Source organism: Panthera uncia, assembly GCF_023721935.1.
Source record: "Panthera uncia isolate 11264 chromosome C1 unlocalized genomic scaffold, Puncia_PCG_1.0 HiC_scaffold_3, whole genome shotgun sequence".
In the NCBI taxonomy this organism is placed as follows: domain Eukaryota; kingdom Metazoa; phylum Chordata; class Mammalia; order Carnivora; family Felidae; genus Panthera; species Panthera uncia.
In genome coordinates, this window is record NW_026057584.1 from 232,395 (window position 1) to 246,989 (window position 14,595).

Genomic DNA, 14,595 nt, shown 5'->3' on the forward strand with positions numbered 1-14,595 from the left:
TCTGCGGACAGGTTCCACTCTACAGCCGAGCCTAGTGCCCAAATTGAACAATTTGGGTTTTTTGCTGAACAGACAGTTGACTTTCTGTTAAGCAGATGAGTCTCGTGCCCCACAGTCTGTCTGCGGCGAGAGCCAGGGGAGTTCCCACGGCAGGTGCTGGTTTGTGCCTGTGTGCTGGGGCAATGGCCCGGTTCCCTGGGCTGCTCGGCTCGTGGGGCCGCCCGCCGCCCACGTCAACACGCCACCTGCAGGGCCACGCGGTGGGGAGAGCAGGTTCAGACGGGCGCTCTGCCGTGACCTCCCTCCCATGAAAGGCGCAACGTCAAGTGCACTTCTCAGTGATGAGCACACTGCCGTCCTCACGTGGGGTCCCTCCCTGCCCTCTGGTCAGTGCCCGAGCCCCGGCAACCAGGGCGGTGCTTTCGACTCGATGCAGTGTCTGCGATCCACCCACATCGCTGTGGGGACCAAGACCTTAGGCCTTCCTGAGGTGCTGTGTCACCACGTGCTGGAAGGAAGCCCCACTGTGTTTGCCCGTCGGTCAGCTGTTGGACGGTTGGATCACCTCAAGTGTTGATGCCACAAATGAAGCTGACCTGGACGTGTGTTTAGAAGTCCCTGGGAGGGGCCGGCTGGGTCACACGGTAGGTGGACGTCTAAGTTTCCAAAGTCATGCCCTGCATTCCCCCGAGGGTATTATTCAGGCCACCAGCCAGGGTGAGACTCCTGGGCGCCCCATGTCCTCACCGCACACAGTCGTCCACTTGTACGAGGCTCATCCCCCTGAAGCGGCTTGGGCTTCGTTCGTGTTTCCCTGATGATGGACGGCATTAAGCACCTTTCTCGTGTGATTACTGGCCATTCGTGTCTTCTTCTGTGACGTGTCCGTTCAAGATTTTACCCGTGAATGTGTTAGGGTGCTTGTCCTTATTATTTCTGAGTGGTAAGAGTTCTTTGCATCTTCTGGATAAGGTCTTAAACAAAACAGACTAAAGACATTTAACTTCTAAAGAAGACAGAAAAGTACCCTGTGAACTTGGAGTAGGTGGTGATTTCTAAAGCAGGACTTTATTCCTTGGACTTCATCCAAATTAAAACACTTTCTCTTTGATATATAAAGAAGAAAGCCAAGCACGGACGTGGGGAAATATTCACGGTACGCGTGTCTGTCTCAGAATTTCTGCCCCTTTGAGTCCGGTCTCTTGCCACTGGTCTGCGTGGGTGGCAGGGCCATGGCATGTGTCCCTCCCAGTCATGAGGAGAGAGGACAGGAGAGATGAAGGGACGGTTTTCTACTCTAAGGGACGGTCTGGCACCTGCCTTTCTTTGTTGTATTACTTGGGGTGCAGAGGGCCGATATTCTGTCCTGGACGTTAAGAAGTACAATTAATTCAGTACGAGAGTCTCAGTAACAGAACGCAATCCCACAAGGGGGACTTCGTCATAAGGAGACGCTGCCATGTTTCTGAACTGCCCGTTGGTCTGTGGGCATTGGTGTCTACTACGCGTGCAAGGTAGTTCCGGAATCGCAAACCTGCACGTCCAGACTGGACGGCAGCACTGGGGCGGATCCAGGCTCTTCCCTGCCCTGGACCCTCCATGCGCGGTGCTCCCCCAGACGCCAGGGGTGCTGCCCACTGTGTGGTGAGGCCAGGCTCGCGTTGACCTTGAATTGTACTCGGGCCCCTTCGTGTCCTGGTAGGACTCAGCTGCTTATTTCTGGGGAGGTGGGGAGATGTGGAGCATCTCCTCAGTTCCCACGGTCAGAGCTGTAGACGGCCACGCCTCCCCACCTGCCCGGCCCGTCTCGTCCACTCTCCCCCCGGGTCCCGTCTCCCCAGCTGCTGGCTCACCCCCACCCCTCGTCTGCAGGGAGGGCAGATGGCAGACCTGATTCCCTTTCCTTCTCCTGTGGAGTAGACGTTAGGGCTTCACAGGTCCATGCAATGGAGGCCCTAGAGGTGCATCCAGACCCCTCCACAGCCTCCTGCCGTGCAGCATACCACACTTCACTCGCCCACTCCCGCGCGCGCGGTGATGTGCATGACACGTGCAGTTGGCATTTTCTCTTTGTCCGTCAGCTGTTTTTTGACTCGTTCTGGGTTTTTGTTTTTGTTTTGTTTCATTCTTGTCATGGATCTAAAAAGCGGAGTAGCCAAATTTATCAATCTGTATAGTCTCTGTATTTTGAGTCAGTTAGAAACGCTTTCTCTGAACCAGTGTCAAAGAGCAGTGTACCCATTTCTTCCACCATTTGTGGTCTCACTTTTACACCTAGATCCCTGACCCATTAGGAGCTTGCGCTTGTGTATGTGTGAAACATAGATTTGATTTTATCTCCTTCCAGATGGCTGCCCTTTGTCTCAGGACCATTTATGAAAGTGTCCATCTTTGTCCCGGAACTTACAGACTACATCTTTGCCATATACTAAATTTCTGCATATATTTGGGTCCGTTTCTGGAATTTTTAAAAAAACAATTTTTTTTTTAATTTTTTTTTAACATTTATTTATTTTTGAGACAGAGAGAGACAGAGCATGAACGGGGGAGGGTCAGAGAGAGGGAGACACAGAATCTGAAACAGGCTCCAGGCTCCGAGCTGTCAGCACAGAGCCCGACGCGGGGCTTGAACTCACGGACCGTGAGATCATGACCTGAGCCGAAGTCGGCCGCTTAACCGACTCAGCCCCCCAGGCGCCCCAGGTTACAGTTTTAAACATTAATCCTGCTCCACTGTTTTGTTTTTCTCCTCAGGGACTCGGGTTATATGAACATTATTCCTGCTTTGCCTGTTTCCATCACCACCACTTTTTTCTGATCTTTTATTAATTTTATCATGTTCAGGCTCTTAGATATTTGTCTGCCTTTCCTTGGTGTCCTTTATTACATTTCCATTTGAGTCTATTCTCCTCTGGACACTATGCAATTTATTCTCTCTTCAATTCACAGACCAATTTTAGAACAGTTCCAGTTTTGCAGGAACACAGAGTGGGAAGGGTCAGGAGTCCGTATGCCCCGGACCCTCCTCCTCCGGCCCACACACAGAGTCCCGCCTACTAGAATCTCCCAGCAGCACTGTCCTCGATGAACCACTACTTACTGATTACTGTTAACTAAAGCCCATTGTCTACACTAGGGCTCATTCTTGTGTTGCGCATTGTGGGTTTTCAAGGAGGTCAGGTTCCAGGCTTCAGAAATGCAGGGCATAAGCCCTATGCCACTTTCGCCCCCTTTGAGATGCATTTTAATATTTCCTGCTCTTACTGTGTTCTTCCTGTCTCCTTTTCCTCAACAAGGAGCCGGAGGCTGGACACCACTCGTGTCAAACAGGAACCAGTGGCTGCAGATCGACCTCGGGGACAGGGTGGCCGTCACCGCGGTGGCCACGCAGGGCGGGTACGGGAGCTCCGACTGGGTGACCAGCTACCTCCTGATGTTCAGCGACAGTGGCAGGAACTGGAAGCAGTACCGACGTGAGGAAAGCATCTCGGTAGGTCCTTTAATGTGACTCCACCTTGAGGGCCCCCAGGAGAGCCCTCCCTCCTCCCGGGCCAGGGTCTCAGACCCATCAGAGAAACAAACATTCACGAATACTTTGTCAGGTTTCCACGCATTTCCAAATGCATGACACATGAAAGTTCAAGTGAAATGATTTCATAGCATGGAAAGAAATGAAATAAAATACTCCTTTTGTTCTGGTTAAGAGTGAGTGGCATCAAGAATAACCCAGCCCCTGCTTTGCACGACCTCGTGGAAGCTGTGTGGTCATGGTGCATTCCACGTGAGCACAGGAAGTCCTTCCTGTCCCTCTTCCCTGCCCGGAGGGGCCCCAGGGACAAGAGCTGACGACTTTCACCACTGCCAGGTGCAGAAATGTGGAAGCAGCCGCACGAGGCTTTCGGGGTCTGCCCAGAACCGCTTGGCCACGTTCAGTGGGTCTTCCGGATTCAGGGACCTACCTGGTGTCTCTGAAGGCCAAAGTTTCTTTAGGGCAGATTGTTTTTGTTTGCTTAACTCTTGAGACTTTCAGAAAGTTATACAGCAGACCACGTCCCTTTTATTGCATAATTATTGAATTAGGGTTTGTGCAGCCACGCAGGCTCTGACTAGGGTGTGAAGTGGCCAGAGAAGGTCGAGGACCCAGGTCACACAAAAACAGCAATGACAAGGAAGCCATACATGATTGAAATGGAGGGTGGAGGGAGCGGCTCAGGATCCTGCCAGGGGCCAAGACGCCATTCTTTCTCATGTAAAACAGCAGAAAAGTTTGGGGTGCGGACCCAGGTGCCTCACAGCCTGTACTTTGACGTCCACACCCTCTTTCTCTACCCGGGTCTGCACCCACTTCTGCGTCTACTCAGCCTGTCTGGGATAAGCCAGTTCTGGGACTACCACCAGAGCTGCAGATGTGAACCAGGAGACGACGACGCGTCCACCGGGAGCTCGGAGCCCCAGCACCCCCAGTTCTAAGCCAAGTATTAGTGTCATGCAGGCCAACACGTGACCCTGTGGACCAAGCTTCACGCTGTCGACACAGATAAGAAGAGGGAGAAACTCTCCCATCACCCAGACTGGGACAGCACCTCCTCGCTGCTGGTCCCACGCAGTCAAGCCAGGAGTGGACGCCGTGGGCTCAGGCTGGGAAAGGGAATGCCACGGACATGCGTCCCTCACTCTGGGGGCACGAGCCCCTCCCCAACCTTCAGATAGCTTCTCGCCTCTCCTCACGGGCGGGAGCAAGACCTCACCGTCCTCACAGGGGCACCTGTCCTGCGGGGTCAGACCTGCACCCTGTGACCTCATTCAGCCTCAGTTACCTCTTAACCATCCCAGCTCCTAATGAGTCAGGCTGGGGTTCAGGCTTCAGAATGTAAATTCTGGGAGGACGCGATTTATCAATACCACTTACCTATTCCCACCTCTCACTGTGTGGCCCCCCCGTCATTGTAAAACATGCCTTTATTTATTGTTTCATTTATCGCACGTTTTCTATCATGACATAAAACCTGCCATCGTAACCATTGTTAAGTGCACAACTCAGCTTCACTGAGCACTCTCACACTGATGTGCAACCACCCCGACTGTCACCTCCAGAACTTTCTCATCCTCCCAAACTGAAACTCTGTCCCCGCAAGACACTGACTCTCCGTCCCCCCTCCCCAGCCCCTGGCGCCCACCCTTCTGCTCTGTGTCCCTGTGAATCTGACGACTCTGCGTGTCTTCTCGTGACTGGCTTGATCACGGAGCATAATGTCCTCGGCGTTCCGCCTTGTGGAAGCAGGTGTCAGAATTTGCTTCCTTTTTAAGGCTGAACAATATTCCATCGTGTGGATGGACCACATTGTGTTTATTCACCCGTCGATGGACACTTGGCTTGCATCCTTGAGCTACTGTGGGTAGCTGTGGACGTGGGGGTGTAAAAATCTTATGAGCTTGTGTCCACTTCTTCTGGGTGTGTGCCCAGAGGTGGCTTGCTGGATCACCAGTTTAATTCCACCAGCAGTGGGGCGCCCGGGTGGCTCAGTCGGTCGAGCGGCCGGCTTCGGCTCAGGTCATGATCTCGCGGTGCGTGAGTTCGAGCCCCGCGTCGGGCTCTGTGCTGCCAGCTCGGAGCCTGGAGCCTGCCTCCAATCCTGTGTCTCCCTTTCTCTCTGCCCCTCCTCCACTCATGCTCTGTCTCTCTCTGTTTCAGAAATAAACATTAAAAAAATTTTTTTAATTCCACCAGCAGAGCACAAGCGTCCAGTTTCTCCACGTCCTCGCTGACACTTGTTCTCTTGTTTTGTTTGGTGCCGGGGTCCAGCCCCAGCAGGTCCAGGAGTTCCCGAAGGATGAACGGCGTCGGCAAAAATAACAAACGGACAGAGACAACAGCAGCGTGTTAGACTGGCCACTTTTTTTTTTTTAATTTTTTTTCACGTTTATTTATTTTTGAGACAGAGAGAGACAGAGCATGAGCGGGGGAGGGGCAGAGAGAGAGGGAGACACAGAATCCGAAACAGGCCCCAGGCTCTGAGCTGTCAGCGCAGAGCCCGACGCGGGGCTCGAACCCACAAGCTGTGAGATCATTACCTGAGCCGAAGTCGGACGCTCGACCGACCGAGCCACCCAGGCGCCCCTAGACTGGCCACTTTATTGTGGCAAGCGTGGCATTATATTTGTTAGCAAATTCCTTATAGCGTGCGTCATCTATGTTTTCTGGCATTACCTAATTCTAAAAATGTCCCTTTGTGTAATCACCCATTAGGGAACAACATAGTTATTTCCTTGTAACGTTCCCTCCTGCCCTTTCAAGGTCATCCAGCTCTCAACACCTCAAGTGGAACATTTACAGGGACATGACTTCTTAATTGTTCCTTTGAACCATTTGTGGTACAAGGAACAAAAGTATTCGCTTTGGTCTGGGGTGTCGGGAGGGAGCCAGGAGGGCCCTGGGAACCCACGCCTTATGTGCTCCCAGAGAGACAATGTATACCTAGGAACTAATGAACCATTCTGTACCTTAACCCACCAGGTCCAGTTATCATCTGGAATGCCTCCTGGGGGCCAAGTGGGCCTAGGAGTTGGAGTAACTTGTATCCATAGATACATTCCTTTGTTGACCGAGTGGGGATTTCGAACCCATTTGTCCCCCTCCTTGGCTGGGAAATATATGGGGCTATCCTTCCTTTAGGTAGAGGAGTCTTTACAGGGGGTGCCGAGGGCTGGATGTAGGCCGCATAATTTCCCTGCGGAATCTTATTTCTTTCCCCAGTGGTTCTTTTCCCGGGGGGCCCGTCGTGGGCGAGTCCCCAACCGACAAATCCCCAAGTACTTTCATTGGTAGGGGGGCTGCCCTACCAACGTTAAGGCCAAATTACATAAAAGCAGGAGTACAAGAAGCTTCACTTCTGGCGGGCCACCAGGCAGGCCCGATCCGTCCACCACCCGGGCCCTGCCATCAGGCTGGTTGGATAGCTTGGCTTCTGGTGGTTTGGTAGCAGCCATCGTACTGGGTGTGAGATGCTGTCTCAGTGGTTCTGATCTGCATCTCTGATGGTGAACATCTTTGCTGTGCCTGTTGGCACCTTTGGAGAAATGTTCAGATCCTGCCCATTCTTTTTTTTTTTTTTATGTTTATTTACTTTTGAGACAGAGAGAGGGCGAACAGGGGCGGGGCAGAGACAGAGGGAGACAGAGAATCCAAAGCTGACAGCAGAGAGCCTGATGCAGGACTGGAACTCACGAACTGTGAGATCATGACCTGAGCCAAGTCGGACACTCAGCCGACTGAGCCCCCAGGAGCCCCAGATCTTGTTCATGCTCTACTCAGGTCATTGTGCTGTTGCTGAACTATAGGAGTTCGTTGTGCATCCTGCTGTTAGCCCCTCATCAGCTACGTGATTTGCAAACATTTCTCCCATTCTGCAGGTTGTCTTTTTGTTCTGTGGGTTGTGTCTCTTGATGAACAGAAGTTTTTAATTTTTTCAAGTTTATTTATTTATTTTGAGAGAGACAGAGACAGCTCAAGCAGGGGAGGGGCAGAGAGAGAGAGAATCCCAAGCAGGCTCCGTGCTGCCAGTACAGAGCCCTGTGCAGGGCTTGAACCTGTGAACAGCAAGAGAATGACCTGAGCCAAAACCTGGAGTCAGACGATTAACTGACTGAGCCACCCAGGTGCCCCAGGTTTTAATTTTGATATAGTCTCATTTGCTACGTTTTTATTGCCTTTATTCGTATTTAAAAAGGATGTCACAGGTTATGCCAAAGTAACCTATCCTTAAAAATATCGGTAAAGGCATAGTTACCATTTTGAACTCTAGTCTGGACGTGTTTCCTCCTCTTAGCTTTCTTGTAACCTGAGCTGTACTTCCGTAGAGGTAAGATCCCACGAGTCTAGAATGACGGATTACTCTGTTACATTCAGGTAAAATAAAACAGCTGACGCTGGTGTTTGCAACACTGGCCTCCGCAGTTAGCTGCCTTTACAATGAATCGACGTTTCATGAGAGCATCCGCCCTTCCCTAAGCACTTGCTTTAGGTAGGAGCTGCAAAGTCTGCACTAAGTATTTACTTTTATCACCTAAATGTGAACGCTCTTGTCAATGCTGACGATTACCTGTATCATGGTGTTTGTAGCTCTCTGCTCTGTGAATCGTTTTGCGCAGGCGTCCCTGCCTTCCAAGCGGCATCCCTGGTTCAGTCCGGAGCTTTTGCGGGTCCGCTAGCTGGGGTCGCATGAGTGCGTCTGCTGCTGGCTCTGCCCTCGGGCCACGCGTCTGGGTCCAGCCTTCCCTGGGAAGGTCCAGGGGTGGAGGCTGCCGCAGAGGACCCGCATGCTCAGCTCCCCGCAAGGTGCCCACGGCCCCGCCCACGGCCCGCCCACAGCCCCGCCCACGGCCCAACCCAGCCCCACCTGTGCCCCGCCCACTGTCCACCCCTGCCCCGCCTATGGCCCATCCCAGCCCGGCCCCCGGCCCCGCCCACTGTCCACCAGAGCCCCGCCCACAGCCCTACAGCCCCACCTTGCCCCGCCCACTGCCCGCTCCACTCCGCCCACGGCCCCGCCCCTGCCCGCCTGTCCCTGCCCCTTCAGCCCACAAAAGGCAGGCTCTGGTCCCCTAAGGACTTTAGTGTCTGCCCTCAGGGGGCTGCCCTAAGTCATTTTGTGAATCCTCTTTAGAGTTCACTGTCGAGTCAACCTCCAACTCTTAGAAAGAAGGTTTCTCCTGTCAGCTCCACCCGCATGGCTCACCTGTCCAGGTGTCCCCCTGGGGAGCCGGGACCACGTTGGTCCCCCAACCTACGTGAGCAGATCCCAGGGTCCTGCCGTGAGAACCAATCTGTACTCTCTGCGGTAATCATTGCAGCCGCACTTCTTTACATTAGAACCCACTGGAACTCTAATTTGAAGGTCGCAAGCATGTTGATGAGCTGGAGGTGTGAGGTATGAGGAATCAGTGACAACAAAACCTGGGGAGGTCCTCCCCGTCGTGCAAGTCCTTCGGGTGACGGGCACACCTGTCAAACGCCGGGAATGAACTTGGGAAGAGTAACGGGAAATTAATTAAATTTGTGTTTTAGCACAAAACCTCATTTCTTTATGCCTTCAAGGGATACACGCAGGGAGGAACTCAGACAGAATTCACCAGATTTAGTGAATCAATTGCTACTTTAAATTTCTTGGAGGACTTCCGAATACAGGAAGGAAAATAAAATAGAAGGACCTCATCACAGGAGAGACGTGAGCGCCTGCGCCGGGAGACGGAGCCCACGAGAGAGGAGCCCACGACAGACCGAGCCCATGCGGCACCCTGAGAAGGCAAAAGAGCACAGGTGTCCTCTGAAGGGACATGATGGGCTTCGTGCGGACCGAGGGTTTGGGCTGGTCCATGATGTTTACTTAGTTTCTCGAAGACCCACGGTTTGTGCAGCAGAAGTTTGGCCCCTGTTAGGTTGCAGTCTTACTTGTCTTTTGTTTGCCGGAAACAGTGCAGACTCTGCTACTCACGGTGAAGACACTCTGTGCGCACTTGTACAAGCAGGAATCAGTAACCTCCAGAGGTTGTGAGGCCCGTTGTTGGTACACAGACTTCGGGGTGGGGGGGAAACCTGTGCGTTGGTGGGACGAACTTGGGGGGCAGCACGTGTTGGTGGTATGGACTTGGTGAGGGGGAGCCTGAGTGTTCATAGACAGACTTCAGAGGGGGCACAAGTTGGTAGAAGACTTTGGGGGCCCATGTGTTGATGGGATGGACTTCGGGGGGCCTGCATGTTGGTGGCATGGACTTGGTGGGGGGAGGTCGTGTGTTAGTAGACAGACTTCGGTGGGGGCACGTGTTGGTGGAGGACTTCAGGGATTCACAGGGGAGAGTAACAGCCTGGGTGCAGTCTCCTCAGGGACGTTACTAGGTCTGTCCACACCCCCGCCCCCCCATCACCCCCTCCCCCTGGGCCAGATCCAGCGCAGACCTGAGTCATCAGCAATTGCGTGGCCATCTCTGCCCTCTCGTCGGAGCAAATGCTGTCCTCACAACGGGGAGAGTCTGGAGTACCAGGGACTCCCCTCCAGAAGCGACGGGAGGAGCCAGAGAAGGTGCTGGAGGCAAGGGCACTGGGCCGCCTGGCTGTAGGCTTCACCCGAGGACAAGAGGACAGGAAATGCTCTCCATCTCCAGACAGGAGGTGACTTATGTGGCCTGGAGCCACGTGGCCACCCAACTAGAAACCGAGGCTGGAGCCACGTCCAGGCTGGTTTCCTTGAGGAAGACAGTCAGCATTCAGAGGCCAGGGTCCTGGACAAGGGGTGGGACCCCCGGGGCCTCTGCCTTTGAGAGGGCTGGGGATTCACGTGGATCAGGTCTCCCTCTGGCCAAGGGCTCTTAAGAGGAACACGGACTGAACACTGAGGTTGCAGTACTCACTTGAAGCAGGTGGGTGATCCCCCCTACCGGCCCTGTGCTCTGAGGAGGCCCCCTGAGCAGGGCACCTCCGAGGTGACACCCTGAGGCCTCGCCACACAGCAGGGCCATGTGCCAGGGAGACCTGTGCCACCCGAAAGCTTGGGACAGACACAGAGTCTCGTGTCCCACCTCCTGACCCTGAATGAGCCCCCGGGCAGCTCCTTGCATGCCCAGATCTGAGCAATGGCCCCAGCACATGTCCACAGAATGGCCCCAGAACAAGTCAGGGACAGAGCCCCGCCGAGCTCAAGGTATGTTGTGGCATTTTGATAGAGCGACAGTAATCAGTTGAGGCTAATATAAAATAAAATCTGTGCTGGTAATTTTATGACAGAGAGCTCTTGAGAGGTTTGGGTCCAGAATTAATTGCAGGAGTCAAATCTGCAGAAAAATGTGAAGAAATTCCGAGACCTGCCTGGTGCTCTCAGGACGCTAATGCTGGGTCAGGACCTGGGCAGGGGCACCACGCATCCGAGAGCTTGCTTGCTGAGAGCAGGTGCAGAGAAGGGAGACTTTGGGGAAGAAATGGGAAATCAGTTCGTTCCCAGATCACTTAATAAGCTTGAGATGGTTGCCATCTGAGAGCAAAACTTGTCTCTGTTGCTAATTATGTAAACGATTCTCACGGTGCCCGCGTTGGAATAATCTCCTTCCTCTGCCACTCGGGAGGAGGGAACACGAGCAGAAACACGGCCAGGGCTTGTGCTGAGCAGCTCAGGGGCTAAGGAGGTCAAATTCTGAGCTGAGAGGAGCCCAATGGGGCAGCCAAAAGTTGATTTTAGATGAAGAGGAAGAACCAACACCCTGCCAGAGAGACAGACAGCCGTAGAGACAGACAGCCGGACGCAGCAGCTCACCCGCAGAAAACCACGCACACGGCATGGACAGACAGCATGACACTTGGACGCAGTTCTCCTGACCTCTCAGGGGACAGTCATGTGGCCTGACGCATCTTAGTCAGGGGCTCAGTGCCTGGGAGGGGCCACCGTGCCACCTGGAAGACAAGTGCAGCCCCTGGAGTGGGGATCCCGTATTCCCACAGGAATGGGCCCACACACACCCATGGCCCCCTCCCCAGGCCTTTTCCAGGAGACGCCAGAGGATATCATGTGTGAGATCCTGGATGAACCCATCAGCTCCTGCTCTGAAGATTTTCTAAAAAGAGAAGAAAAAAGCCTCAAAATTTCTACTGTCCCTGCCCAACAGGAGAAATGTACCGAACAGAAGCCGGGAGTGGGCAGGAAGACCCTTCTAGGGCAGAGGCGCGTGCAGACCTGTGTACTTGTCACTGCAGGCTGGTCTGGGAAGACGGAGTGAGGTCCCACCCCCCTTCTCCATCACTGCAAGATTCTGGGTTGAATTCGGAGTGAAGAATGAGGGCTGTATAGAACTGCTGAATCGACATCTTTATTTTCCCAGCAAGACGCCCAGCATAGCTTTGGAAACACACTTGTTGAAGATGAGAATTTGATCTGACAGATTTTGCAAAATATTCGGCTGTACCCTGGCTGATGAACATTTTCTTTAGATGCAAAACAGCTTCCACCACTCATAAGCAAGTGCGTATTTTTGCATGAACACTAGCACAATCTTCCGTAATCAGCAACTTCATCTGACGCGCAGGGCAGAGCACGGATGAAGAACAATTTGAGGGGCCAGTCCCAGTGGGGTCTTTCCATGGGACTCCCTGGGGACCGGCCATCGCTTCCCAAGCCCTATGTGGACAGTCCTCCGAACTGACTCTGTTCTCCCGGTTAGGTGTAGGTGGGCTGGGTTCAGCTTTTACTTTGCAAGCATATCTTCCCTAAAGCTTAAAAAGTAAACCTTAATGGGAAGGCCTGTCTGAAACACTTACCAGTTAATTTAATGCGTAAAACCAGTATCCGGCCAGAATGTGCCACACAGCTTCATGCTTATCTTGGGAGAGAAAGTGCCCACGTCCCCTAGGTCAGTTACCTCCTGAGGTTCTCCCTCACTAACAAGGAAATAAACCAAACACAGGTTTGTAGTTCTCGATTAGAAAAGCAGTTTCTCAGGTTCTGGATTCGAGACTTCAGTCTCTACCTGCCTGCGGCTCAAGTGTCCCAGTGCAAGATCCCCGGGCAGCCTAGGAGCCTGTCTGCCGGAGAAAGTCCTCAAATCCGAAAAGACGATGAGCAACCACTGGGTCTAGAAAAGGAAATGCAGGTGGTTTGTGGGAATGCACTTGGCGGGTGGAAGCAGCCGGATGATGGACTCCCCCGACACGGCCACCCCGCGTGGGCTCAGCGCTGGTAAGGATCGCCGCAGAAGGTGGGGGGCGGGGGAGGGACACGGCCCCAGACCTCCAGAACATGTGCACACAGTCTGAGGCACCAAACCTTGGTTAAGTCATCGTAGGATGACTGATCCTGCATCACAGACGGACTGGGCCAGCCCTCGGGAGCCCGCGGGCAGCCCGGACGGCACCCTCACTCCACACACGTGCTCGAGGACCAGACTGTTCCTTCTCTCGCAGGCATGTTGTGCAAACAAATACTGATGTCACTTAAAATCCATGGAGATGTCTGAGTGAAATCTTCCTAAACTTCTCGGGATAAGCTAACTGCTTTGTGTAGCATTTCGTTCAAAACCGACCAAAGGTGGACTGAATAGTTTGCTCTCCGAGGTCCTAACGGCTCTGAGCGACCAGCAGTGGCTGGCGTAATGATGGATGAAAATTCTCCAAGTTACCAGAAGTCAGAAGGCCCTGTTATGTACGTTGCTTATGGAATATGTTTGACGTGTCTTTTCAAATGCTGCTTACGTGGCTCTTTTAAAAAGAAATGCTGAACCCTAACCACATGGGGTAGCGATGCAGTAATCATGAATACTACCTTAAAATCAGTTCATATCAACACAAGGATCAGTCTATGAAACTAACTTGCTGCTAAATGAGATGTCTCCCCGAATCATCACACCTGCAGCTCTATTTGAATCCTGACACAAAGTACCCTTTGCTGTTTTTCCTTTTACATGAGGTCTCTATCGCTGGCGAACAAGCTATATTCGTAAAAACCACCTTTTCCTTCTCTATGGATAAATTTGACCTGGGGTCAACTTTCCGGCATTTTCCCCTGCGGTCAGTGTGGGTGGGGTGTTATGGGGCAGTATCGCTCAGGGTAGAAGTGGCCCCAGAGAGAGGCTGCTATTCGCACAGGTGTGGGAACTGTGAGCCCAACACCGGCTGCCAAGAAGGGGCTTTGAGCCACCTGAGTGGCACAGGTCTGAGACCCGCACATCCCCGAGAGGACCGGGGGCTCGGTCTGTGGGCTGTTCTGAGATCTGCTGCTCTAACGTGTCCTGGGGCTCCACCTGGGGCTCCCCTACCTGCCCCGTGGGATGCAGCAGGGACGTGGCTATTTACATTTAAATTCCACTCAATTAAATGAAATGGAATTAAAAGTTTCATCCCTCACTTGCATCAGCCACGCTTCAAGCACACAACACGCACATGTGGGCAGTGGCTCCCACATTGCACGCTGCAGACGTGGGACCAGAGCACCCGAGCTGAGACTATCACTGCACAGCATTGGTATAAAGGAGCAGCCTGGTCTCCTCCCATCTGGGACCTCACCTGGGGAGACAAAGTCACTGGAAAGAATGTTTGGTGCCACCCAAGCATCCTTCAAGTAAACTTGAGTCAAGGGAGGCTCAGGAAAACCTTAGTCTCAATAATCAGTGAACAAGATCTGTGGGCATCACAAGCCAATTGCTTTTGCTAACAGGACTGAACTAGTAAATGTGAGACAAGGGTATGCAAATCCATTAGCAATGTCTTTGTCGTTTTAGTAAGTGATTTTCAAATACAGACTTCATGATCTCATCAGGAACATTCCTACTGGATTTCTCTGTGGTCAGCTCCCCCCGCCCCGCCCAGCAAGTACAGGGTATGAGTTCTGTTCTCCCCACTCGAATCCCCCGGGAGAAGCTGATGTGAGTTCCCTTCTCCCCACACAAATCCCGGGGGAGAATCTGATGTGAGTTCCCTTCTCCCCACTCGAATCCCCGGGGAGAATCTGATGTGAGTCCCCTTCTCCCCACTCACATCCCCGGGGAGAATCTGATGTGAGTCCCCTTCTCCCCCCTCGAATCCCCAGGGAGAATCTGATGTGAGTCCCCTTCTCCCCACTC

The 14,595-nt window shown here is 53.0% G+C and overlaps 1 protein-coding gene across 1 annotated transcript in view; it reads left to right on the plus strand.

Annotated features, from left to right (window-relative positions):
* LOC125910904 (contactin-associated protein-like 4) overlaps window positions 1-14,595 on the plus strand; it is a 132,926-nt gene that overhangs the window by 26,220 nt on the left and 92,111 nt on the right. Inside the window, exon 3 of the mRNA XM_049614444.1 lies at window positions 3,297-3,490. Within this exon, the coding sequence (XP_049470401.1) occupies window positions 3,297-3,490 (194 nt within the window). The remainder of the gene's footprint in view (window positions 1-3,296; window positions 3,491-14,595) is intronic.